At 44.8% G+C, this 27,525-nt stretch overlaps 1 protein-coding gene across 1 annotated transcript in view; it reads right to left on the bottom strand.

Moving 5' to 3' along the window:
* LOC104546988 (voltage-dependent T-type calcium channel subunit alpha-1I-like) overlaps positions 1-27,525 on the bottom strand; it is a gene marked incomplete at its 3' end in the record, with an annotated part of 108,722 nt that overhangs the window by 33,432 nt on the left and 47,765 nt on the right. The window contains exons 3-4 of the mRNA XM_010192523.1: positions 3,643-3,754; positions 2,504-2,637 (exon numbers count right to left, since the gene is read on the bottom strand). Coding sequence (XP_010190825.1) covers positions 2,504-2,637; positions 3,643-3,754 — 246 coding nt within the window. The remainder of the gene's footprint in view (positions 1-2,503; positions 2,638-3,642; positions 3,755-27,525) is intronic.

Here is a 27,525-nt window from a genome sequence, read left to right as displayed (position 1 = left end):
CCTTCGTGTAGCTAGCCAGATGGAGGTACCTCAGCTGCCCCAGAACGCCCAACAGAATGGTCCCTTGCCTGTGCTTTGCTTTTCCATGCAACAGTTTATTCTTCCAACCTTTGCTGCCTTCTTGGTGTTTATTTGGAAAGGGAGAAGGGAAGAGAAGGGGCTAGAAAATACAGTCCTTATTCTTGCAATCAAGAGAAAGTGCACATCTTCTAGGAGACTGCATTACTTCCCAACAACATGGGCATTTTCTTGAAAGCCAAATTTATTACCTCCCCTGTGGGCAGAGTCCACAACCATTAAAAGAAGACCCTTAGAGAAAACTGATTAACTGATCAGGATCTAACTCACAGGCACAGAGAATACTTGTAAGACCTAAGGCAGGATGCCTTTTCTTAGTCAGAAGGCTAAGGCAGCATCTGGACCCAAACTAAGCTGAAGCCATGATCCAAGTGTGGGACCAATCAGGATAAAGCTTGGGGCTTAAATCTGAGGTTAAATAAAAGCCCACAGTCTCTATGTAAGGGCAAGTTTGAGCCTTGGATTTGATTTAAACAGTACAGACAATTTTAATGACTTTCAAAGAATAATGAATTAATAACCACAAGCTTTTATAACTCAAAATACATTATGTAGTCATTAGTTCTATATAACTAAATGGAAAAATCTTTCTTTAGCAGAAGTCTTTTGAGATCAGATATTCTAATGAGATTACTATCATTTCAGCCTGACACCTCATGAGCCCAATTGTATAGAAATCAGGAAACAAATTTCTTTCCGTTTTGGACCTGAAATGAAAAATCCTCCACACTATTTTATATCTAAGGAGTTGAGTCTAAGTCTCCTTGGCATTGAAAGGAGTTCAGATATGAGCTTTTTTCCTAGTACTGCTATCAGATGCACAAAAGACTCTCTCTCTGCTCAAATTTCTGCCGGCAATGGCAATAGAAGGTAACATCTAAATGGGGTTTACTCCATTCTCATCTAGGTAGCATGGATTTAACTTCTTTCCTGCATGGACTGAACACTAGAGCTCACCCTCTTTCATTTAGCATTGCCCCACTGATTTCTTCATTTCTTCAGGTAGCACCACTCACATACCATGCTTGCAGGGGCACCATGCAAAGCGAGACCTCCAATTCCCAAGCCTTTTACCCTACATGTCAACAATCCTGTGCCCCACCTGGAGCAGAACCTTCTTTCCAGCATATCTCAGCACATCACCCACATGGAGGTGCACTGTGGGCTCCAAGTTCCTCCTCAAAGACTGCTATGGCAGGGTCTTGCTTACCCTGCATCCAGCCACCAGGATCTCAGGCTAAAAGATACAATGATCTGGCTTTTCTCACCACCATGTGCCAGGTGCTTTAACTTAACCTTTCCTGATGAACTCATAGTCCCCATGCCAGGCCATTTCAAATCAGATGCTAACCACATCAGGCTCAAGCCACAAGAAAGGTCTTCCCATCTCAAGCATATTGCGTTAATTCAGAAAAAGCCACAGCTTTCATCTGCTTGTCTTCCTTCTGTGCTGAGAATCAGCCTTCAAACTTTTACAACTGAACTGAGCTTGAAAAAACTCTGCTCCCCTAGAAGCAAACAATTATATGCCACTCCAGAGGGAATGACTTTCAAGTCTGACTGTAGAAGTGTTGTGTCAAAAGCAAATATAAAGACAGTGCTGCTCCACATCGCATGGAAAAGCTCTGGAAAGTGAGCTCGTACTCACTGCTTGTTCAGTCAGTAATGCACACACGGCCAGGTGACAGCGAATGGGGGGAATTCCTTGCTGGGAGAAAGAGGAAAGCAGGTGTTTCTCTCTGAAAATACATTCACTTGTTTGATGTGAGAACAGCAATATCACATATTTATTTTTAATCTTTTTTTTTTTTACTATATCACAAGGCAATCTAATTGAAAATGGACAAATTCCAAAAAAGCACATGCCCACTAGTATCAGAGATAGACATTTTCCTGTGATTCAATAGGCAAATCCTGCTAGGCTTTCCACTTCATACATGCAGAGGGGAAATTGGAGCTTCACCATAGCAACTTTGTTGTAAGAAACACTCAAATGTCAACTTGTCCCAATAGTAGTGTGGGTAAAGCCAGCGCAACGCAAAGACAAAAAGCCCAGAGTAACAAAAATGACATTCCTACCTTTGAAACATTGCTACTGGAAACTCTTTCTGAGTAGAAGCTTTTCCACTCAGACATTTTAAAAACAAAATAAAGAAAGTTTCTGGGCTAGCTCTTCAGCCAGTACAAATTAACAACCTCTACTGAAGTTGTGCAAGATAGATGGCTGCACACCAGCTGAGGAGCTAAGCTACCTTGTCTACTGTTTCTTCTATAGGCTGCTAACCCCAGCATGTCTGATTCCCATTCAGCAGATACACTGGAGTAGCAACAGAGTAGAAACTTTCCCCTCAGTTATATATTTTTTTTTTCTCATGGAAGACTCTAGCAAACACAGAGGAAATAAACCCAGAAACTATCGACCTACCCAGCCATGACAATGAAGAAATCCAGGCGGTTCCAGGTATCTCCAAGGTAACACTTCTTGCCAAAGATCCCCAGGGCCACCATCTTTAAGACCATTTCCATGGCAAAGAAGATGAAGATGAAATCATCAAATACCTGCCAAACAGAAACCCAAGAGCATGTTTGATAAGCATTCTCAGCCTTGGAATTTAAAACACAGAATGAGACATAAATACAAGTTTCAGTATTTCTGAAAATGAGTGAGAGGCAGGGATGGAAAAGCTTCCTCCATACAGCCCTGACATCACAGCTTCCTACTGCTCAAGTAAGCAAGGGGCTTTTACAGAGCATTTTTCCCCCCACAGGTGACATAATTGATGTAGACTCAGAGTCTCTATACATGGACTTGAAAGAAGGTGTTGGCTCAGCAACAGCAGGTCCAAACCTGGCCAGGGAAACACCACCCTTCCAAGGTCTCCCAGGAGAGATTCCTCATCACTTTGATGCAAATGGCTCAGCTGAGAACATATACCAGCTTCATGCACAGCTTGGACAGCACATACCAGTCACAGATAGAGGCTTCAGGTATCTGAACATCGCAGCCTCAGCAACACTACAGATAACAAACTCTGCTGTCATCTTCTCTGTGGGGAAGAAGCAAGCACAGCTAGTGCATTTATAGGATTGATGTACCCATGGTCCTTCTTGGCATACCTTTTGTTTCTTAAGGCGTCCTGAATGCCACATTTACCTGTGGACTCAGTAGTACCCTTGCTCCTCAACAGAGCAGCGAATGCATTGGGGACTGCTCTTCTCTCTTGCCTGGATGCTGTAACCTTAATTATTTCTCCCTGGCTTAGCTCTGAGCTACGTATTTTGTAGCTGTCTATGTCAGGAACCCTCTGCTTATGCACAGGATCAGGAAGGTTAGCAACTGCTCTGTATTACATGGTCACAAGTGGACTTCATTCATTATCTCTTTCTCACGCCATTCTCCTCCTCAAAGCAAGCCCTTGCTATTTTACAACAGGGTAGCTTACTGCCAGGGACATTCTTGCCAATCTGTCTGGGAAGGTGTTGCCCACATGCTGAAGGAAAACATGCGTGAATATTTGTGACTTGGACTGAGGCACCATCACAACAAGAAGGAAGTCTGCTTACCTGCAAGATTTTACATCTGTCAGAAAGGCAGTCCATATCCTCACATGGCTGGTACATTCCCAGGGTAACGCAGTTTAACAAAATCACCATCATGCTGACACACTCAAACCAGGTGGAAAGGAGTCAAGGAAAACTGCTGTAAAAGCATCATGGCTGAGATAAGCTTGGTCTAGGCTTGGGGTGACAAAATAGGAAGATTAAGGGAAATAACAACTGCTGGTAGGCTGATTTATTACATTCTTATGTTTTCTCCCCTCAGTTCCTCACAACTCCACTCCTTGATTAAGCCAAAACTCTTTTGAAAAGGGGAAGGCAGAGGTAGCACAAAGGCCTAAGGTATTTATACAAGTCAAACAATTGCCATAAACACATGCTCACTTCTCTCCTGTCGGTTTGCTGAGTCTCTTCCCTCATTGATTTACTGAATCTTCCAAATACATGGAGAAGACTTTCCATGGTGGCCGACACTCAAATGTAACAGAGATCTCTATGATCTAGGGATCTAAATCAAAATGGACAGCCAGATCTCTATGTGAGCCCAGTGATTACTGCCCTTGTGAGATGGGGGTACAACACAAGGCTAGAATTTTCCCTCTTCCCTTCAGAGAGAAACCTGGGGATAAAGAGTTGCAATATCGGAGCAGGTCGATGGTCCATCTAATCTGTTATTCCACTTCCAGCAGTGACCCATGCTGGATAAAACTCCACAATGTGCCTAATTAAGTTATTCAGTAACCATGGGGGTAAATTGCGTTTCTGACCCCAGCTGGTGATGTGTTTATGCCCTAAAGCATGAGGATTGATAGCCCTTATAATTGTTTTCTCAGCAACACTGGTGTCCCTGCAGATGCTTTGCTTATTCATTTGAATCCTTTGTTGATAATCTTACTAAAATATCTGCTTCAATAATAGCTGGCAGCCATGAGCTGCATTGGCTAATTATACTTTACATTAAAAATTGTTTCCTCCTATTTATTTTTAATTTGTTGCCTTTTAATTTAAACAAATGCCATTTCATTTATATATTACAGAAGAGGATAAAAATGGTGTATTTCCATGACCATCTCTGTACACTCCACACCCTCTACTTGCCTCCTCTTCGCCATCCTAGTTATCCTGAAGGAGTCATAAGACCTGATACACGCTTATCCAAGAACTCATTTACAGTATTTTAGCTCTAAAAGTGGGCGTGTTTCTGTGATAAATTTCCAGTGTTCACATTGCAAAGCAGAGATGTAGACCTAATGAGAACTGACCTCCAACCTCTAGCAGAACCATCCTTCTTGGGTATTTTAACACATCTCACAAACATATCTGCTTAGTTTCCATTTTCAGACCATTTATTAAATTATGTTTTAAAATAACAGAGCCAAGAGATTATCTATTTAAAATGCAGCCCTTGGAGTGGACCCCTTTTCAGTCCTTCCAGAATTGAATCCAAAATGGTGGCGTGTATCTCTGCTCACTTCTGAAAGACACACAACATCTACGGCTCATTCTGAGCAACCCTTTTGTGCTCACTCTCCGACAGTGATTCATGACTAACCTGCACAATCTGATCCAGAAGATTATTAATGCTTGCTCTTCTCCCCCACCTGGTTTGCAGTGAGCTACCTTCAGTTGCAAAATCAGACAAGAGCAGGGCATCAGCTCTACTGTGCCAATCATGCTATGAGGTGATTTCAAGAACGTGTTATCACTATCTCCCACTAAGTCAATCCCAAATGCTGTACAAAGTAAAGTACATGGAGCCCACCCTCAATGTAGGCTTCAAAACCAGAGACTGTTTCTGAGAAGAATACACTAAAAGGGCACGAATAAGACGTTTGCCCTTGGAGGTCTACACAACACAACTTCAACTTTCCGCCTTTCCTTCTCTTGCATGTTTCTTTAATTATCTTATCCGTAGCTCAGACAAGCAATTGGGGAGTTTCCATTAGCTCCCACAGACTTTTTGAGTAAGACTACAATTCTTTTCTGAACTTTTCAAAATCTGTTCAGCATCTTCTTTCACAGAATTACAGAACAGTTCGGGTTGGAAGATGCCTCTGGAGATCATCTTGTCCAACCCCCCTGCTCAAAGTAGCGTCAACTACAGCAGATCGCTGAGTCACATCCAGTTGTGTTTTGAATACCTCTAAGAACGGAGGCACCAGAACATCACTGGACAACCCGCCCCAGTGTTTGGCTACGTAAATAGTGAAAAAGCGTTTTCTTACATTTAAATGTGATATCCCATTGCCCTGTGCCCTGTCACTGGGCACCACTGAGCTGTCTCTTTTACACCTCCCACCAGGTACATGTGGATGAGATCCCTCTGAGCTCTCTCTTCTCCAGGCGGAACAGTCCCAGCTCTCTCAGCCTCTCCATTTTGCAGCAGGTGTTTTGATAGCTACTGAAAGGCAGCACCAGTGAAGGGGGAATCAGTGATGAATGACAGTCTTCAAGGGGCCAAAAGAGTTTCAGTGTGGGCTAAGCCAAAGGCTGCAAAAGTCCCTCCTCCTGGGCATAAGGCAGTCAGGAGACGTACGGACAGAGACAGTGCTTAGACCAGCACTGGACGAAATTAATAAGTAAACAATAAAAACCAGAAATTGTTTGAAAAGCCAGGGCTTTTTATTCAGCAAACATCCAGACTACATGAGACAAGAGACCTGGAGGCAGGGAGTACTCTCCAACTGCAGCTAAACTCAGGGAAAAATCAGAGAAAGTGTCTCTAAGGTGGTCAGGGGGTTATTCATACAGATCTACACTTCTGTGCACATGCTTCGGCAGCTGCAGCGCGTGAGTGGTCAGGATGCTCCCGTGCTCCCTTTGCTCATCTCACTTCCCTTGTGGTGTCCCCTCGCAGCCATGCAGACCATGGCAGGGTGCCTGCAGGCAGCTGGCAAGACCCCAAAGCACAAGACCTGGCCAGCTACAGCGAGCACTTCCAAAAACGTTGCAATTTGGGCCAGATGCGCAAGGCCCTCATCTTCTTGCTCAAAAAGCTGTGGCCGGCTGCACTCAATTTCTCCTCCCCTGTTTTTTGGATACCAGCTCTTTGAAAGTTTGCCAGCATTATCTAGGCTTCCTGAGGACGCTGCTGAATCGCTGGCTGCTCCTGGGCTATTAAAGTGACATTAGGAAAAGCTGCTGCCCTGCGATTTTCCTTTCAGAGCAGGCGGGGACTCTGACAAGGCACATCCAACCTGCGGCAGAGAGGAAGAAAGTGCCAGGAGAAAACCAAAGCATCTCCTGTCCCGAGTCAGGAGGGGTTGCTCCCTGCTTGGGTCGGTGGAGGGGGTAATTAGAAGTACCTGCTGCCTTCAATGTGTCACCACTGTCAACCACAGCGACTGCCTCCCGTCACCACGGCAACAGCCTGCAGCCAGGTTTATCATCTTTCTTTCAGTGATGCCTCCCCCTCCCCGCATCCTTCACCCCCTCCTTTTCCCTGTGCCTGAGCCTGTAATTAATTTCAGCTGCTGACAAAGCCAGTCTTCACAATCTGCATCATTCAGTCAGAACTTTCATTACTAATTAACTTCTTTCAAAGTTCAAATCTCCTAATTACAAGCAAACCCGCACACATGCTATCCCCCTCTGTCCCAGCCCTTTCTTGCTGCTGCTCTCCCTTCCTATGGCCCCACCACCGACACCTTTCCCAGTGAGGCCTAAGGCCTCCAACAGGTTTTGGAAACTAAAAGGAGATCCAGGCACTTCCGCCCATGGTCAGCTCCTCTCTCAGCCACCACAAGATGATTCAGAGGAAGGTACCAGAAAACCCACAGCAATCCACTATGTAATAACTTTGTCCTTAAAGGAAGGTTTTTCCCTCACAGTAACAGTTAACAGTTGATTCAAGCCCTCAGGGATAAAGGGGTCATGGTGTTCATTTGAAAAAGGAAAAATAGCAAAGGAGAAGGTTAAAGGTCCTTTAACCAGGTAAAAGTCCTCTTAAGCTCTTGGCTTCAGCACTGTCTTGTGGAATCGAGATCCATATCTAGGTTAATTACATTTTGTCTAAAACATATTTCCTTGTACTGGTTTCATAGCTAGTGACTGCCTGTGGCAGCAACACTTTGCTCTGCTGATAGGTCCCATCCTTGACCTTCCACATCCCAACCAGGGCCCACCCAGCATATGGATGGACCACACATATTCATTGACCCTCCACCATGTCTTCCAATGGACAGGGCAAGTCTGGGATGGGGAGAGACTCACGGGGAACATTCATCACCAGCACACATCAGGAGAGAGCCATCATCCACCTCAAACCATCTCAGATGGAGTCAGGGCTGAAAGCCACAAGTTACAGGGCAGTTAAGGAGACGTGCAGGTAGTTCTGGGAGTGGATGTGTTGTGACAGTGCTTGATAACATAATTATGCATAATGCAAGATGATGTTAGAAAGTGGTGATGGGACACAGGCAAAGCTTTGGGGCTTGATTCCTGAATGGCAAATAGCAGAAACAAGGTATGTGGTACTGGAGCTGTGCATAGCTGGCAACTGGAAAATAGGGTATAACTTAGTGCTCTTGGGATTGGCCTGAATCTCTGGTTTTTGTCACTGACAAAAATACAATAGAGCAAAACAAAACAATACTTTGGGGTCCCCTCTCCTCTTCCTCCTTTATCATCAGCTGAAGAATAAGAGTACACCAGGCATAAAGAGCTCCCCAGTGGCTGGCACTCCTAACAGCATAGAAAACACATAAGCTTTACAAGCATGACAATCACCCAGTCTTTCTTCTTGTTTATCTCCAAACCACTACCAGGGTAATGCTTTGTGCCAATCCAGGTCTTTAACATTTCAGATCTGTTTAACCTGCAGTAGAAATGCCTTGGCTACAAAGCACTTGGAGCAAGGAAAAAAAGCCAGCTCTGTGGTGTGGCTGGTCAAGGTAGCATCTGTTCCTGCCCCAAAACAGAGAGAAGAGCCTGCAGCAGCAGAGCAGCTCAGTGACTGAACTGGAAACATGGAGTCCCATGCCACACATCCCAGACACCACACACACACACAGCTCCTGCTGTGAGGACACTGCAGTTGAGACATCACATCTGCATGACCTCTCTGCCTCTCTTTTGAAGATCTTCTCCACCTCCCTCTCATCCCACCACACTTGCCACCAGCTAAATGGCTGCACTCTGTGATTCCAGTTTGTGGTAATTGCATTTTCTTTACCTCCTTGTGAAATAAGCAAAGGACAGTGCTGTGTTCCTTCCCTACTTTCCACCCCTGCTTTGTGACCCTCATGCTAGAAGCCAGTAGGATGCTGTAACTGCGGCAGGACAGTTAATATTTCATTTATAATGGAAGGAGTGATTTGTGTTGTGAAGGTCAGAGAACCAAGTAGCTCCAGGGAAAGAAGTGCTTATTTTCTCTCCCTTGTTGCTGTTGGCTTTTACAGATGCCCTCAGAGGTGAGTTTCATTTTTCCTTGCCCTCCTCCCACTTTTTCTTTATCACCACTCACTTTTGTTTCCCTTCTATGCAGATACATAGGAGTTTCTTGGTCCTTTTTCTACAAGACAAGCTGACAGAAGCAACAGGGTTATTTCTCTTCAGCCTCAATCTGTTAAGCTAACCCACTACAAAAAGTTGAATGTAACACCTGCCGCTCACTCAAAGTAAAATACATCTCAAAATGTGTTTGTGTTCAAATAGATCAAAACAATCAAAACATTTCTCAGAACAAAAAGCTTTAAAAATCCTATTTTTGAAAGGCTGAAACATTTCTTCTTTGTCTTTTCTAATGCAAAGACATGTCTCAACACTACAGAAAAAAGGTTGTGGTTTTTTGACCTGACTTGGAACTCTATTTTTTGAGTTCTGAGTCAACTGGAAATTAAATGCCAATACCCAGCATTACAATGCTGGGGTTTTGTGGTGGCCAAGCCACAGAGGGCAATTTATAAAGCCTTTTCACAAGCCCTCAAGGTTGACATGCTCTAGGTCTTCCCATGTCACGTAACCTCTTGTACGTGTGTCCTTTCATGATATCATTCATACAGTCTTCTCACAAAAGAGGACCACCTGAACTTTAGACAGCTGACATACGCATCACTAAGGTCTTCAAGTCTTTCACAATACTGATGCCAAGGAAAGGATTACAATACCGCCAAACATGGCAGGACTGTTATGTTGATTTGAGAGGCACTAGGGAAGACTTACACAACTTGTGATGGTGTTACTGGGAAGCAAGACAAGAAAATACAGAAGAGGGAGACAGTAGAGAGACTTTAAATGCTTGGCAATAATTCCATGTTTCTGCCCTTTGGAAGGGACTTTACAAGAATGCAGTCATTAAATAAGAAAGACTCCATTTTGTGTCCATATTATTATAGATCAGATATGCACCAACAAAACAAAGTACCATAGGTCAGCCTTTCTGATCGGTTTAACTTCCCAGGACTGCTCAGAAGGTGGGTCCTGTACCAGGCCACACAGGCTTTTGGCTGCGTAGCTCAAATTCAGATTTGTCTTAGAGATTAATGAGAACTAAGTCAGTTGTATCTTATACACCACCTCATATCCCTCTGTGGAGTTAGGCGAGGATTGAAGGTGGCTTTTAGAAATTTTGGGGAGTTTTTTCATTACAGAAACAAAGTTAAGCAAATCTCTCATTTCTTAAAACTCTTTCCATAATGATTCATTCAGACCTGCTAATTGCATTCATTAAACTCTCAAGTCTAGCAAAACCAAAACTAATAGAAAGATATTTAACCTCTGTCAGGAAAAAATGTACAATGGAGATTCAGAGGCTAAGAAGGAATCTGAAGAGCAAATAGACAGAGGTATTAACACAATGAGAGAAGTCTTCAGATACTCCAGAAATAAGAAGGTAACAAGAGAGCTCAGACCTAGTGTAGGGCCACAACAGGCCACAGAGGGTCTCTAATCAAATAGGAGGCTACAGAGAGAAAGCAAGGCTCCTTTACGATGCTTTTCACCACAGTGACCTCAGGAAAGTCCATTGGTCCTAAAGCAGAGCAAGTTATTACAAGGATTCTGGCTGGCTGTCACACCACCTGGATGGATATACATCGGTCTTCTACAGCAACCTCCTGTTTTCTTCAGAAAAGGTGTGCAGATCCCACTGCTAATTATTCAGATATCTCACAAATACCATATATCTTCATCAGTGCTGCTATACAGCCCTACTACTAATGATTATCTCCTGCCTGTAGCAGCTGGGACCCAGAGATTCTTTACTGATAATGACCCACCTCCAAATTGCATCAGATATAACAGAGCATCTGTTTAACAGTGTGTAACATTCCTACAAAGCTGTTTACTATAGGAAGCATGAAAAAATATATTATCTAGAAAAAACAACCGAACACCCAAGAATGTTTTTTTAGGTCAGAAAAAATAATTACCCAAATCTGAACTTGAGCAGGGTATTAGAGGTAATGACTGTTCCTGGAGAAAGAGGTTTTTAATATCCTCAGATGGCTGGGAGTGCAGCTATATGTCTTACTTGCCAGCAAAGCAATACTCCACCATGCTGTGGGATCAGTTCAGGACTGACTTGAGGAATCGCACCTCCTGCTGACTCCCAAATGGTGCCTCCTGCAGCATTCTGGCTCTGCCTTGGAGGTCGCCATCCAAAAACTGACCTGGCTTCACATTAGGAGCTTCAACAAGGTCACAGCATTAGGCAATAGGACTGCAACTTGGAATATTGTTATACTATATGACATTTGAAAGAGTTTTACTCCAAAAGCTCCTAGTCAAAGAGGCAGATCCAGCAGCTGCTTTCTGCCCTTACAGAGGGGTAACAGACACCAGGGAAGGATCACCAGAGGAAACCTCTTGAACCACAAAACTGGGATCCAAACTGTAATGTACTTACCACTTACTAATATCTCACTTTGTGGAGGCAACTCCCTACTGACATCAGTGGCAAAGTAGGGATCTTAGAAGAGTTAGTGTTTGTTTCTGCACTCAGTTGGGCCTCTGCTCTAGAAAGGGACTGAACTTGACAAGTCAAAGCAGAAGTGTGTTTGCAGTCCAGGAGTAATTTGAAACAGCAATGTGCTCCAGAGGAACAAAGTCTGAATTTGTATGGGGCAGCTGAATGCTTTGATGCAGGGCGTCCCATCATGCATGACTGCAGGAAGGGAGAAGATCAGTTGGAAAGGCTGGTGGAGTCACCATTCCCAAACATGAGCTTAAGCCACAGCAGGGGTTTTTTTGTTGATTTTTTATTTGATTTAATCTGGATATGGTCAAACTTACTTGATGGAAATTTACTTCCAATGCGTAAAAACAGGAAGTGCTTTGCAAGAAGAAAATAAAATTCTCTCTGAATTCTCCCTCTTTGCTCCTGTGCTTCATTGCCCTGCCTCCCAGAAACACCATCCAAAGTTGTGTAAGTCTTCCCCAGCACCTGTTAAACTGATGTACCAGTCCTGCCATGTCTGGCTGTACTGACACCGTTCTTTGGCCTTCATATCATGACAGGTTTGAATGGGGTCCTTATCTTGGGTAGGTCCACTAGACATATCCCCCAAATAAATACAGCCCTATCATAGCAGTGTCTGTGTGACTCAACGTCAAGAAAGGGATAAGGAAAGAATAAGTGATGATGGATTTGGAAAGGCAGGGAAAGCAAGAGAACTAAAAAAAACATGAAATGCATTGCTCTTTCCTGTCTCTCCTGCTCCTAATGTTCTCTAGTTTGTTTTGTTTTGTTTTGTTTTGCTTTCTTCTGCCTTGATTTCTTTCTCTTTTGCTTACCATAACTCTCCTTCCCCTACTCTAGTGAAAAGAAATGCCTAAAAGTTTGGAATGAAACGGCATAAAGAGAGAGATACGTGTTTCTTTAGGAAGCAGGAACAAAGGGCCAGGTTTTGGAAGACACACAGGCCCTTTAGGATGCACAAGAACATTTTGTAGGACCTTTTACAGCATACAGATCCCTGCCTCCAGAATCGATTTTGGTGAGGCCACATTGTGCTCCTCAAGCCTACCAGAAGAGCTTTCTCAAATGCAAACATATGAAAGGGGGGCATATATGAAGGAGGGGGGAAGTTGGCTGCAAAATGCCGAGCAGAGTCTAAAACATGGTCAACTCCTTCCATTTCCAGCACAACTTGAAACTTCCCAGTAAAGTGATGTCTTCTTATCTTACTTTATAGGTGTGGGATTTATTCTCTTGTGGGTTTTAGGCTCAGCGGGCCTTGGGAAAGCGTCTGTGGAGCACAAAGGAAAGAGTCTGTGGTGCACAAAGAGGATATTCAAATGAACGTCCTGAAACGGGTGCTGCTTTGCAAGTGCCTGTCACTGCCCAGGCTTGGAGGGCTGGTGGTCACCTCTCCAGGACTACAGCACAGACATACAGAGCACAAGACAGATGTAGGTCCTGGGTGTTGCTTTTGAAGCTTGTTTTTATCCCCTGCAACTTTACAGCAAATACAGAGGGATGGCAGAATAATCCATCTTCGAATAAGAAGCTGTTTCCCTGGAGAGGAAAAGGGGTAGAACGAACCTCACCAGCACTGAAGGTCTAAAGCCTACAGTCACTGCCTTCCTGTTCCTGTTCCCTTTTCTTGCACTGTTATCTCTGTTCATCCCTGTTGCCTTTCTAGTCCATCCTAGTTTTCAGATGTTACAGATTGCTTTTTCCACTCTTTGCAACTTCCCACCCATCTCTGGCAAAGGTCACCCAAGTCCAAGCTGAGCTCACAGGGATGCCCGACTCAAATACGTCTGAAGAGAGTGCAGGGCATCTTTGATAAAAGGCTGCCTTGCCCTGCAGGAACATGGACATAATAATGAAAGCACAAAGGACAGATTATAAACCTTCTCAGTTTAAAAAGAGAACGCGTCCTTCTGTGCCGGGCTCTGCACTCTGCATGTGCCAAAGCAGTATCCTGTACCCCAGCACATCACTTGGTGAAGGATGTGGAATCGAGCTCCTTGCTCCTCCAGACAGCCAGTTTCCAAGGCTAACTGGTCTTAGAGGGTACTCTGACTCCAGTACCAGTCCTGAATTAGAGAGACGGAAAGGCAGGATAAAGTCATTTTGCCTTTCTCCCTTCTCCCAGCTAGGTGATGCTTTCAGTGGATACAGCATCACTAAATCATGTGTTTTGGAGCTTAGCTTAGCAGGCTTTTCTGAGGAGTGCTTCAGTACAGAAAAGAAAGTCATACGGTGACAAAGCTTTGCAGCAAAGTAAATAAAGATTAATTCAGAAGAGTAATAAGTGCTAGGTAAGGTCACTCAGAAAAAATTGCATACAGTCTAAGCAAATTCAGGGCAATAACAATAAGAGCTGGGTTTGGGCTCCTGTTGTTTCTTTCATTATTGGCTGTAATCAAATAAAACTCATTATTTTCAGAGCTTCAAGATGCTACCCCATCCCCCACCCCCAACCTGGAATGCCTGTTTTTCCCCTCGTTATTCTTCATTTTTGAAGGCTTATAGCTGGATGTATCCCAGGTCCCTTTGCCCTGGTTCCCAGAGGGTATATGGTGGAAAAACTGGCACTGGTGGCCTGCAGGACACGTACTGGGAGAAAGGACTCATTGCAAATGACTGAGCCAGTCTGTCTCCGCAGATAACTGGAGGCTGAGAGCTCTAACCAGCACACAGGCTCACAGCAGCTGCTGAAACCTCCTTGAGGACACACATGAGCAATGGATGGCCTCCAGGAGTGGAAGATCTTGATGTGTACGTGTGACAGAGGTACCTATGGGGGCCAGGGAGAGATGCTCATTATTTAAGCTTCTCATCTGAGGAGGAGAAGGGACCCTGTGGTGGATGAGCAGAAGTGCCAATAGTCTCCTCGTACATCTGCTCTCTTTCTCTCCCTTCCCTCCTCTTACATCCTGCAACAAAGAGCAATCAGTGAAAATATTATTTAAGCCATCTAGTGCTCCCTTCAAAAGAGTACATAAGCTTTTACCAACTTCCACAACTATCTCTTAAGGCACATAAATACTGCCCCTTTGTTACTAATAAGAAAGTAAGCAGGAGCGAAGCAGGTTTTTCCAAAGTGACCTCTGATTTGGGTTCTCCAATGTGCAACCTTCTCAGTTCAGGAGTGTGTAATACTTGCCATTTCTAACACAGCCAGCAAGAATTGTGAACCTCCAAGCACTTGGCTCCCACTACCTCAATTCAGACGGCCAAAAATCAGTCCCCTTTAGAACAAACATTACCCAGAGATCACACAGTAAGTCAGTGCCTGGGATCACATTAAAATTCAGGTGTTCGTGACACCCAGTACATATTCACTAAACCCCTTGGCTTGCTGGCTAGCTGACAGATCACACCATGCCAGGGAAAGGAGCCAACATGACTCATGCTCAATCACTGCGATGCCGACAGTATTGAGTGCTGGTTTAGGGGGGTTAAATGCTGCAAATGTGCTAGGCATTATCAATATTAAAATATTATTAGTATTATTTATGAGGTATCACCACGTGTCCTAGATGACACTAGCAGAGATCAAATTCAAATTATGCAAAATGTTACATAAACATGCGGTAAAACATGCTGCCTGCTCCAAAGAGTTTTTAATCTAACCAAACAGGACAGGCTAACGATGCATTACAGTGTCTCTGCTTTGCACACAAGAAGCCAGAGCACAGAGGAATGAGCGGATTTACCCAAGGGCAGAGAGGAGACATGGGGCACAGCTGGGAACTGAGCAAGAGTCTCCCAATTTGTTCTCCGGTGTCTTTTTGCTAAGATTGTTCTCCATCTCAACTACAGCCGCACTTGATGAGGACAGTGCCCACAGGGAGAATGGTCCTCCCATAAATCTTTCCTGAGAACAATGGAAAAAGTCTCCAAGTTCCACTTTAGAGAGGCGAAGGAATGTACTGCATATAGATTACTGTAAATGCAGGGCTCCCTGAAGCACTCAGAGGGGTCTCAGACAGACAGGAGCCAGAAGACCGATGCTCTCTACCTCCATCTTCCACCAATACCTTCCTTGGGATCTCAAGGTAAAATTCAGCCCATAGTTATGATAGTGTAACACTAAGTCCACTCTAATACCCAAGCATTTTTCTTTTTTCCGGTCTGCCAAAGAATTTGCTACCTTCCAAGGGCACTCCAGGTTCCTTCGATGCTATGTAAAGCTCAAATTATCTGCACATTTGACTGCAGAACAAACAGCTCTAAAAAAGGGGTTTCTACACAGCAAGTTCCTAATAGCACAGGCTAGGCTAAAGTCTCCTTCATCAGCACAGCACAGTTGGGCTACCTCTTTGATGTTTTCCTGCCTGTTGTCTTCATCACCTCTCTTCAAATTTAGGACTAGTAGTACATTACTATTACCACATTCATATTCCTGTGACCCATTTACATTCATATAGATTCAACTTCACACTCTATTTATGCTGCAGTTTTTGACAGCCTCTGGAAACATATGCCTCTTCTGCTTATTTACAGCCTAACTTATTTTTCCCTGTACAGTTTCCAATCAGAAACTATGGATGTGAATTAATTTCATTTCATTTTGGACATACCAGATACAGCCTAGCTCACTGCTCCATCCTTTCCAGCCATGCCAAGTATTTCCTTTTCTCTTTTCAGAGTCTTTTTTATGAGCTTATTAGGGTTGTTTTTTTCTGTTTTAATTTTAACAATCATCCCCAATCCTGTGTGACTCTGCAGGAGCTGCTCTTGCATTGGATTACTCTTCACTGTCTCACAGCCATCCATCTTCCGTCACGTTAATTACTGAGCACCAAAGGATAATTCACATTTCCATTGTCCCATGCAGGTTTCATTGCTTTCTCCAATAGTCAGCTACCCTCCAATTCCTCTCCCCTTCTCCACAGCACATGACACTGTTTAAATGCTGTCCACTTAACTACTTCATTTCCAGCAGCTTATAACAATAAAATGACTTCCTCATGAAGATGGTATAAAGATTCACTAGGACATAGCTAGTACAAAATGTTGCCAAGCAGAGTACAAAACCCAGCCATCTTCCCCTGCCCCAGAGGACAGGGTTCAGGTGGGGTCATGGCAGCCTGCAAAGGTCCACCTCAGTGAGGGCTGCATCATGGTGTGGATATTTCACCTCTGGAACTCTCTGCATCACCAGGCCAAAGAGAGACACCAAGTTACTGATAACCTACTCAGCTCAGCAAGATCACACATGGGCAGTGGTGGACATCAGTGACCAGATATATTTGATAAATCCATTCTTTGTGGATTGGGATGGCTGCTTCATTCCCATTGCAGCTCTGCCAAGGGGCCATCAGGAGCAGTAGCTTCATGTACTGTTCTCAGAGATAACACACCAGCTGCTACTAGACTCAGCATACCTGCAGTCAGCAGACCCATAATCTTCTGCAAATTTATTCTCCTACCTCTTACATGCATAATCTTTCCAAATAGATTTAACAGTGACTTAAAGATCACATTTTCTCTACAAAATCTTTTCTTTCATCTGAGAATGATTCTTCCAGTCCAGACACAGTCAGACACAGAGCCAGCAGTGTACTAGAAAAGACTACCGCAGAAGCTTTAGCTTTAGGGTTTTTTTGCTAATAATCTACCTTTATATTTCAAGACTTGTTTCCTATAGATTTTTATATCACTGATGCCAAGATGTACCATGACCACAGGCTCCTTCACAGCTGTCTCTAGTGTACTCGCACACCTTGTGGGATTTGACACCCCTGTATCCAGTATGTAAATTATCTTACAGGTCTCATGGCCATCACACATCCAGCTGTCCACTTGGCAGACAACAGATTTCTCTCCTCTCCCCATAACCTGTTTGCACATCACATCCACTCAGCTTACCAGCCAATGTAGCAACTATCAAACCCAAACCAGAAGCTGTCTGTGCTCCTGCACAAGCTGACATCTCTCAAACCCTGATTGCCACCTGGCTGGGAACGCAACACAGATGCACACTGACAGTACCAAGTGCGTCTTCATCATCACCATCACCAAGGTGCTATTGAACTTGATGGGAGCTCTGAAGAGAAAAGCTGGCAGTTGGAGAAGAGTCTCTTCCTCTAGTTGCATGTCTAATACTCAGCTGACCACATACATGTGGGATGGTCCTACCATAGCACCTCTTCAGAAGAGGAGAAAACCCCTCTGCACCACCAGTTTTCTGGAAAAGAGGTTGCTATACCTATTCCTACAGCAGGAGGCTGAAGCAAGAGGCATCTGCACATCCACGGCATATAATGCACAGCCTCCTCCTAGGCACGCTCCGAGCACCCACTTAGCTTCACCACATTTAAAGAGCTTTCATGTTATTTATGATAGTGAGCAGAAGGAAAAGGGAAACTAGAGCTTAGGTCAGGATAGTAAAGACAGGCTTGGCACGCCTGGAGGAGCCAGCCACCGAGGACCCGCAGTAAATCTCAGAAACGAGTGCAAAAGAGCTCCCATCACTTTCCCGGAAAGAACAGCCTGTCCCTAAAGCCAGCTCTGCTCCCAGCTCCTCCATTATCAGGGTGAATGACAAATCACCAGCCACAGCCAGGTGGCCGAGGTCCTGCAGCCCCGTGGGGCGAGGGACCCTTGCCAGGCAGTGGATGGGGTCCAGGCTCGGAGTCAGCCACACGCTCAAACCCCTGCACGCTGCACCAGGTTGATAAGGCAATTTTCCACACCCCCTCCCCACCTCACTCAGCACTTTTCCCACCCACCTGCACTAAGACTGAGGAGGGAGGGCACAGAGGAAAATCACAAATTTGCACCAATATTTTGTGAACAGTGACCCCTATTATAATTTTTATTTTTGTTTAAGTCCAGCTTCATTTCTCCAGGGGAATTGGTTCTAGTGACCCTTCAAATATTCTTTTCAGCCTCACAGAGACACACGTTTCAGAGTGACAATCATCAAGCCAGGCTGCACTGTCAAGCACAAAGCTCTTTGCTGGTCCTGTCTATCTCTCCATGCTTCAAGACCAATTCCATGAAGCCTACACACAAACACACATACCCGATCTTTTCCTCCCCCATTAGCAGTCACACTTTTCTCTCACACTCCTCCTTCCAGCTTCCTGGATGCTGCCTTACAGGGTTTTTTTTGAAGGTGTATGAAAAATAAACGATAGACTTGTGTTGGCCCTGTTAGAGGCTGCTGCATGACAGCTTTTCAAAGGAAGTGTGCCTGTGCATGTGTAACATATACAAGGATATAGGCCACATAACATAGGACCATCATCAACTGATGTAGGTCTTTCACTGCGAAGGCATGTATGTTCAGGTGTTTTGATTGTTTGTCCAGTGACATATTTCTTCACCTAGCATAGCCAAGCATTTTGATGACATGTTTGATGCACGTATTATTTTTAAATGGTCAAAGTCCTCTATTTTAAGCCAGTCATACTTATTTGGAAACTTAATCTCTCTCTTGAGAAAGGCTTCTCTTCACATGTTTGAGAATTCCCCTACATTTTCTAATTAACCCTAATTTAAAAAAGCAATAAGAGATTATTATACCCAATCCTCATTGCACTGAAACGCTGTGCTCTGCAGAAGGAACAGCTCAGATGGTTTAGCACCTTCCCCTGTAGCTACCACCTTCCAGGTCCAAAACAAACCCACTGAAGACAGCAAACCCCTACAGGCTGCACAGACAAGGTCTCAAGTAAAGCAGCCACCTTTCAGCCTGCAGCACAGAGACAGTGAGCTTGTCCAAACACAGATAAGCCCTTGACAATTTGAGGTGGGGTGAGACCACCATTTCCAGCTCCTCTTTCCAGACCCAATCAAATCTTGGCCACCACACCTCTAATCTCAGTAGCGCATAAATTTGAGGATCTGTATTTAATTTGTTGCATAATACATGAACAGGGAGCAGTGTGGATGTGCACGTATATGTTTGTCTGCTTGTCTGGGGGAAGAGTGGAACTAAATTATTCCCTTTTCATCCAGTCATGGTGACCACTCCAAGTCAGTTTTTTGCTTCTTGCTTCTGACGCCAGAGCACGGTCCCCACAGACAGTCCCACCAGCAGGCTGGTGAGACACAGCATGTGATTGGGATGAAGCAAACAGGGCAGAAACCCATGAAACGTCATGTCATTCCCAGGGAAACACAGCCAAGTTTTGTATGCAATCCAAGGAGAGAGAATCACACTTCCATAGGAAGGAGCCACCCACTTGCTAGCAGTGCTTCTGCTTCCCTTCTAGTTGTGAAATGGCTCAAAATAGTGAAGTAAAAAAAAAAATAGCATTGAAGAAAATATCATGGGTCATCTTTTAGAAAGAGAGATGGATCTTTCCAGCTTCAGTAGAGTGAGTCTGACGACAAATTACGCACCTGACCCTGGCAGGGACAGAAAAACAGCTGCAGGAAAACAAATCTGAATTCCCCAAGCCCTTCATGGTGCAGCCGCTTTCTAATGTGCTTTAGAGCATGTGGTGGTGTGATGGAAAGGTTTTATTAACACAGAACCTGCATAACTCAATTGTATATTTTAATCCATTCCAAATCATGTCAATAAAGCCTGTCTGCCTAATCCCCATTCTGCAGCTGGAGTAGCAGAGGATGGTGGCTCAACTTGAAGAAATAAAAACTGGGGCAACTCCAGTGCTTACCATACAATGGCTGTCCAAAAGGGGCACATATTTGTACCTGGGCAGGAATAGACTGTAAGTCTGTCCATCAGTGGAGCTCTCCACCAATTTACATAACTCAAGGCACGATCCTGCAAACCACTGCAGCACAGAGGCAGACACACACTCCACTCAGTCCTTCTATCTGGGGAAGATCCTGCAGCAGAGGGATAGGGTGCGGACTAAAGGATCGCAACTGCTTCAGTCTTGCCAGTCTAATCCAACACTACGTGTGGGGCAAGACTCCGCAGCTGCAGTCAAAAGCAGAGCCCAAGTTTGTTATGGTCAATTTATCAGATCACTTGCACATATGTAATCACACATTCTGCAAAGCAGAGGTAGTGCTGGACATCCTCGACCTGGTTTTGACACACACTGAAAATTGCACAAAAAACTACCTCATGGGAGGTCTGGGATAAATATCTCACACTCATGGAAGCTGCACTCCTTAGGAATGTTTAAATGGAAGTACAGGAAGACCCTTCACTTATTGTCTGGTAGGGAAGCCAGTTAGTAAGCCTGGAAGACCTTTCTCAACTTTAACACGGAAGACAGAGAGGCACAAGGGTTTTATCAGTTACCACACAAAAAGCTGGACAGATTTGGTGCTTGTGACAGCATGATGAAGAGAGAAGCTAAAGTCCAGGGCAGACTGGAACCTGCGAGACCAAATTCAATCATTCAGCTCTGCCACTTCGGATTTCAGATTAAAACTTCCACCTCTTTTTATTGCGGCACCTCCAGCTTGCGCAGCCCTATGCACCAGCTGGTGAAAAGTTTAGTTGTGGTTATAGGTTCAACCCTAGGAAAAAGCTCTTGGTGCTGCCAGGCTCCTTTTGCTGTTGTCCTGTGGACAGGATTTCTGTTCAAGCATTTCTGCTCTCTTCCTTTGCCATGAGCTTACTGTTTCTAGACTACACAATTATATTATGAAGGGTCATTTATGAAGGTTCTCAGCAGCAGCATCATTTATTTGAAGATGATCAAATCTAGATTTAAAAAAACCAAACAAAACCAAAACACAGATCCCTACCATGTTGCTGGATGTGTAGGGAGAGAAGAGTTGTTTGTTTTTCACTGACCCTTTAAAACAAATGTTTTCCTGTCTGGATTAGAAAACATGCCACATCTGAGTGAAATTTAACTCAAATCTCCTTTCTGTTTTCTGTTGCTCTTCAAACAGGGAATTTCAGAGCCTGCTTCACTGATGAGAAAAAAATGGATTTGGTTTATTTCAGGAGTGGAGGCTGTGCCTTGGTTCTCTCTGATACATGAAACATACCTTGATTGTGCAAATGCATCCTGATGGTGTCTTTGTGTTCCTGTCACTCCTGATTTATGGGGGCCTTTTCTCCACTCAGAAGAAGAATTTGCATTTCAATTTCCATTTACTTGTACCTCTCCATGCAACACTCCCCTGGAAGGGAGCTCCTGCTCTGCTTCCCCCCAGCTGCCCCACATTGCACCGAAATTGGGGAGGATATGGCAGTAGGGGTGGTATGGGCACTGCTCTGTGGGAATGACCTCACCCTGCTGAGAGATTTTTTTGCTTATGCCCAATAAGGGTTCTTGACATGTTTGGTCCTGTTCCTCACTCCTTCCTCCATGCTGTGATGGAGGGGGAAGGCCACAGCCCTGTGTTCTGCCTGGTTCCCAACACAGGCCCTCGCTTGCTCACCCATTCTTTGAGAAACAGCAGCCGACAAAACCTGGATACACTCAGGCTTGTCCCTGCAGGTGAATCACCCCCTGCCTTTTCCATTCTTCCAGGGGTGGCAGGAGGACGAGCGGGAAGCCCTCTCCTTAGGGGCTCATCCCTGCCTTATTTCCTGCAGGATTGTCCCCATTCTGACAACATAAGCTTGCAAGCAGACTCCTACCCAAAAATCAGAAAGCATAGCAAATACAGCAGCCCAAAAACTACTCTCCCTCCTAGGCTTCCTCCCTACCTCTCCTGCAAAACCCCATGGCCACAATAAGTACCTGTGTCAGCCCAGGCTCTGCAGGCCCAGCCACTGCCTCTTCACATTTGTGCAGTCTGGATGGGCTGCCACAGGCAGCCTGAGTCTGGTATAAACCCTCTGAGCCTGCACCAGGGCTGGGCTTGGAGCCAGCAACGTGTGGGAAACCACATGGGCTTGCAACGCAGACCCCACTGTCCATCTCGCAGCTGAACTTGCGCTTTGATCGATGTAGTTCGTGTCTACCTCTGAAACATCACACGCTTTGAAAGAAAAAAAAAATAAAGAGAAAAAGATAGCTTTCAGAAACAGAGGAGGAGTTGCCAGGACACATCAAGCTTTAAAGATGTGAGTCGCAGAAATGTATTAAGGTTTGTTCTTCAGAGCTGTCAGCCCCGCAGCCGTTATCAAAACCAAACTCTGTTAAAAAAGGGAGAAACAAACTGAAACTTATTGAGTATTTGTTTAGACGTTAAGGCCATGGATTTCTAATAGGCTGTCGGAAGTCAAATGTCATGCCATGTGCCATAAGCCTGCATCTTCTTAATTTGCAATGGCCTGAAACAATATATTCAAAAATACATTTGGCTTTGACTTGTTTGAAGTACATTGTTTTGACCTAAGGGTTTTGACTATCGCCATTACCATGTTGACTTTTACATTATCATACAAAGCCAAAAGGAAACACGCTGAGCTGACTTAAACATGCACATCATTTCCAAGGGGTAGAGGGGTGACAGTAAATTCATGCTGATTCCACTGAATCAGCAGTTTTCAACTGAAACCAGTTCCAGGGCAAAGTTTTCCAGAAGCACCAGTGGGAACTCACGTGCTGGCCCCAGTGTGCACCCGAGACACTACACACAGATTCAAAACACCCAACTTTGGCCCCTTTTTCTCCACTGAACTCCTTTTTTTTATCTTGGCTTTCAGAGGTTTGTACAGAGTGATGACAGCCATTACATTAGGCAGCATCTGCCCCATTTATCCAGCTCCCAGCTGGCTGCAGAGGAGCTTTCGTCAGTGGGTCTGAACTCACAAATGCTGACACGGAGATTATCTGTCCCGTGAAGAACAGTTTAACCAGATTAATCTGTGGGAGATCCCATCAGCCTCTTCCCTGCAGAGCCCTACAGTGAAGGACCAGTGTACTCTCGCAGTCTACGGTGTGTGGCCCTCCCAGGAGGAAGCTATCCCATTCTCCAGGATGCCTAATCCTGTTTTCCTCCCTTGGCTTTGCCCCTTTGCAGTGTCCACACCATCCCCGCCAGGGAAGGGCCTACCTGAAGGACATAAGGGGCTGTGGTGGGCTGGGATAAGAGACTGCATCCTCATTTTTCACACCCTGGAGCTGACACCCCTGCTCCCAGGAGAGCACACCACAATAATAGGGAGACAGAGCAAAGCCCCAAAGCCCTCAGCCCGATAGACCTAGCTGGTTTACACAGCAGGGTGGAGTAAGGAGAACTGTCGAAGGTCCTTTCACACCTGCCTGATTCCAACTTGCTGGCTTTCATTATAGCAGATAAAAAACCAGTTGACAAATCCAAGCCCAGAAATCAACAACTCATGCAGTTTCAAAGGAGACAGGAGCAGGAAAGTCCAATCAAGTCACATCTTACACAGACTTTTAAATAAGGGAGGAAGGTTCAACATTAGCATTTCTACTACTGGCTTTTTTTTTTTTGTCCTTTTACTCCCCCCGCCCCGCCTCCCTTCAAGCCTAGCTTTAAACATCTCAAAATGGGCTGATTTTAAGGTGAACTAGAAATCTTGGCAATGGATGATGACTAATACACTATGAATGACAGAAACTTGGTGGAAAGCTAAAAGGCAAATTGGATATTATAATACCTGGCTGCAAGTTATATAAAAAAGTGGGTTCAAGCCAAACGGTTGTAGGAATAATGCAGTCTTTTAAATACCTCCATAGAGTTAGTTCAGAAACTTTAAAACTCCTAAGGGGGAAAAGTGCAGAAGATCACACCATCAACTCTGCGTAAATTCACGACCCCAAGAACCGCAATACATTTATAATCCCATACTGCACATTTATCATTAGGACTCTAGATAATGACAACTGGGTGTGCAGTTTTGAAAGAAACAGTGGCACAATTTAAACAAAATGAAGATGAGGGAATTCACCTGTGAGCTGGTAGAAAACACAACAGCCTCTCAGTGCTTTAAGCAATTCCTTCTTGGAAGAGCTAATTTGACCACCCACAAGAAAAAGCAGCTATTCCTGACTTCATTTTCAGTAACACGGAGGAACTAATTCAGGAAGTGACAATATCTGAGCCTCTAACACACACAACATAATTAAGTACAATGTCCTAGGAGGAGGCAGTGAATGAAGAGATACACGAGTGACACTAGATTTTAGGAAAGTGTTTAGAGCACAACAGGAGTCATTCAGAAGGACATTAGGTTCAGAGTAAAGAAAGCAAGTGCTGTACAGATGGTTTGAATAATATATAAGTGATGCGGGAAGGGAGTTCTTGGTGGCGTCACAGAATCCGCAGAGGATACAGGTTATTTTGGGTAGGTCAAAACAGCCTCTCAAGACCAGAGAGGACTCTTGGGTACTGGAGTGAGACTTAACCAAGCGAAGCAGATGGTCGACATAATGATAAGTGACACTGTGTCGACAAACACAAAATGATTATCCTAGAAAACCCACATTAAAGCTGCTCCAAGTCATCCCGCAGGATTTCGAGCGGCCACAGCCTGTGCAAGGGAGCTGGGGTCCCCACACCCAGCCCAGCGCTCCCCAGCTGAGCACGCTGCCATCAGGCAAGGTGTCCAGCTGCAAAAGGACTGAGAGGAGAAAGGCCACAGATACTAGACAGGACTGGGCACCTTAGGTTGCAATGGATTTTGCACAACCTGAGCAGGTTCAGAGAAAGGTGACAGAAGTGATGGACAGCCTGGAAACACTGTCCTCTGCAAGGAGAGAAAGACGTTAGGGCCTGTTTCTGGTCCCTTTTACCAAGGAAATCCTCCCCCCCTAATAAAAGCATCAATTAGCTATAGCCTTGATTCCTCACAGGACTGTCACTACAGCAAATTCCTGTTTGAGGCTTTCTATCTGCTAGTACATAGGTCCTACATCTGCTGTAGAGCACACAGAAATATTTCATAACCTCCAATGTGTGAAAGTACATTTCTGGCAGCTCTTTCTTGACTTAACAGCATAGCAGCTCATGACCACAGGGTGCTGGATAAGGCAACTCCCGTCATCCCTTCTGGGTCCAATCTCTGAATGGGAAAAATTATACAAGTGTATAAAACATCAAAAAACGTAACTGGGGAGCTTCTGTGCTCTGAGCACAGGGGCAAGAGGATACGCAGTTGTATTAGAAGATGGCAAATCCAAACCTGGCACATGGAAAATACTGGGCCTCCCTATTTCAATATATGGTCAAACAGCAGAACTCACTGCCACAGCAAGGTAGCAAGACCAGGATCCCCACATCATTCAACACAGGAACAAGCAATCCATAGGAAAATAAAACCATACCCAGTTATCATCACTAGAGAGACTCGAAGCCATAGCACTCATATCAATCTCTAACCCATACACACAGGATTAATCCGCACCTGCCTGCAGCGAGGTCTGGGCACCTTCATGCGAGGTGCTCCCTGCTGTGGTTAATCACCAGCAGTTATGTACTGGACCAGCCCCAGCTCAGCCATTCCTCATTTATCTGAGCTGGATGACATTTATAATCAAGGCAATCACATTTACTGCTTGATTTTTTGAAGTGCCTAAGCATACGGGGGCCATATGCAGGCAAGCAACAGGTCTCTGAGCTGGAGCAAGTAAGGTATCATGCGAGGGCAGCTGTGAGCCACAGCAGATGAAGGGGGCATCAGCATTAATGCTTCTGAAGCTCTTTCTTTTTTTTTTTTCCCTTTCCAGGATCATTTTGCTCTCATCATTTTGAGTCAAACCTTCACAGAGCAGGCCAAGCAAACACTGCTTAATGCTCCATTTTCAATTTATAAAAATATTTGTTTGTATTAGTACAGCTGCTATGATTCATGGTAGTTAATGCCCCAGAAGGTAGAGACAGATTTCAGACAGCTGTCACCATCCACACCAGTCAGTCAGAGAGGCCAGACCAACATATCAGGCTTAGCCCAGCATTAGAAATGCTCAACATCTTTATCCTCTTCACATCAGCTTCTTCTGTACGATAAACAGGCAGAGGAACATTTGCTCAGCTCAGTGTCCAGGGAAAATGCAGCTACAAGATTGTATTGCACTGGGATGCTGCAGTGACACAAGCCAGTTTCAGGATAAGTAGATTGCTTTGCCAGCCAAATTTTCTGCAATGTTTTATCTAGCTCAGCCAGCCTGAGAGCCAAATGCCCTAGCCTCCTCTGAGCTCCAAGCTCCTCTTCAGTCATGGCACTGGACCATCTCTTCTTTATGGATTGCCAGCCAAACTTAACAGTGCTTCCAATTCCTAATTAATTTGCTACTCATTTCCTTATCATTGAAAAAGCGTACACATGCAGGATTACAGCTTACACATGTGTATTACAAGTGGCTAGAGCACGTGCCGCTTTCTTTCAATGTAAGATTGGTCTGAATCTCAATACTGTCACTCCCTGCCTGCTGCTGCTTCTCACTGCTCCCAGGATATTGTTTGTTCCTCCTTACATCCCTCAGGGTGCTCCTCATCTCTCGATCCTTTTTCACAACTTCCTACTTCTCCCACCTGCCTCCCAGCTCCCCTGCTATGCTGTTGCGATTCCGAATTTATTCTCCTCTGTTACTCTCCTGCCATCTCGCTGGATGTCACTACTACCCCCTGCACATTCCCTACTTTTGCCCCGATATATTCTCACTTTGCAGCTCTCCATCTTCTCAGAAAGCAAGAAGGGGGGAATTGCCACCTCTTATTTTTATATACACCATAGACCCAGCCTGGTTTTAGATCAGGCTCTGGCAGAACCAGGGCGCTGGAGCTGTCTCGGAGAGCTAATGATCTCATCTTCTGCAGCCCTTGAGCTTTTCTCTTGGCTTGTTCTCTTTGACCTTAGCACAGCCTTAAATATTGAGCTGCTGCATCCTCCTGGAATTCAGCATTGACATATCTTGCTCCTGCCTGGCTTCTCCTTGCTTGCAATACAGCTGCTCTCCCTCCTTCTGTAGGTAGCTCCTTTTCTGTAGTGCTATCTCTATACATGCTCTTGTGCCTGCTGTGGCCTTCTGATCCCTTTTCTTAAAAAGAAACCGTAAGTGGTCCCTCCTGGACTGCAGCGATACCTGGAAACTGCTGCCATCGTGGATGGGGGCGCTTTCAGCCTTTATCACTCCTGGTGATGGTACCCAGTAAAGTTTGACACACTTAAGACTTGTGGGTTTTGG

This window comes from Mesitornis unicolor, unplaced genomic scaffold, assembly GCF_000695765.1.
Source record: "Mesitornis unicolor isolate BGI_N332 unplaced genomic scaffold, ASM69576v1 scaffold28359, whole genome shotgun sequence".
NCBI lineage: Eukaryota > Metazoa > Chordata > Aves > Mesitornithiformes > Mesitornithidae > Mesitornis > Mesitornis unicolor.
The sequence above is the reverse complement of the archived record's forward strand: the minus strand, read 5'-3'. Positions and strand labels throughout refer to the sequence as shown.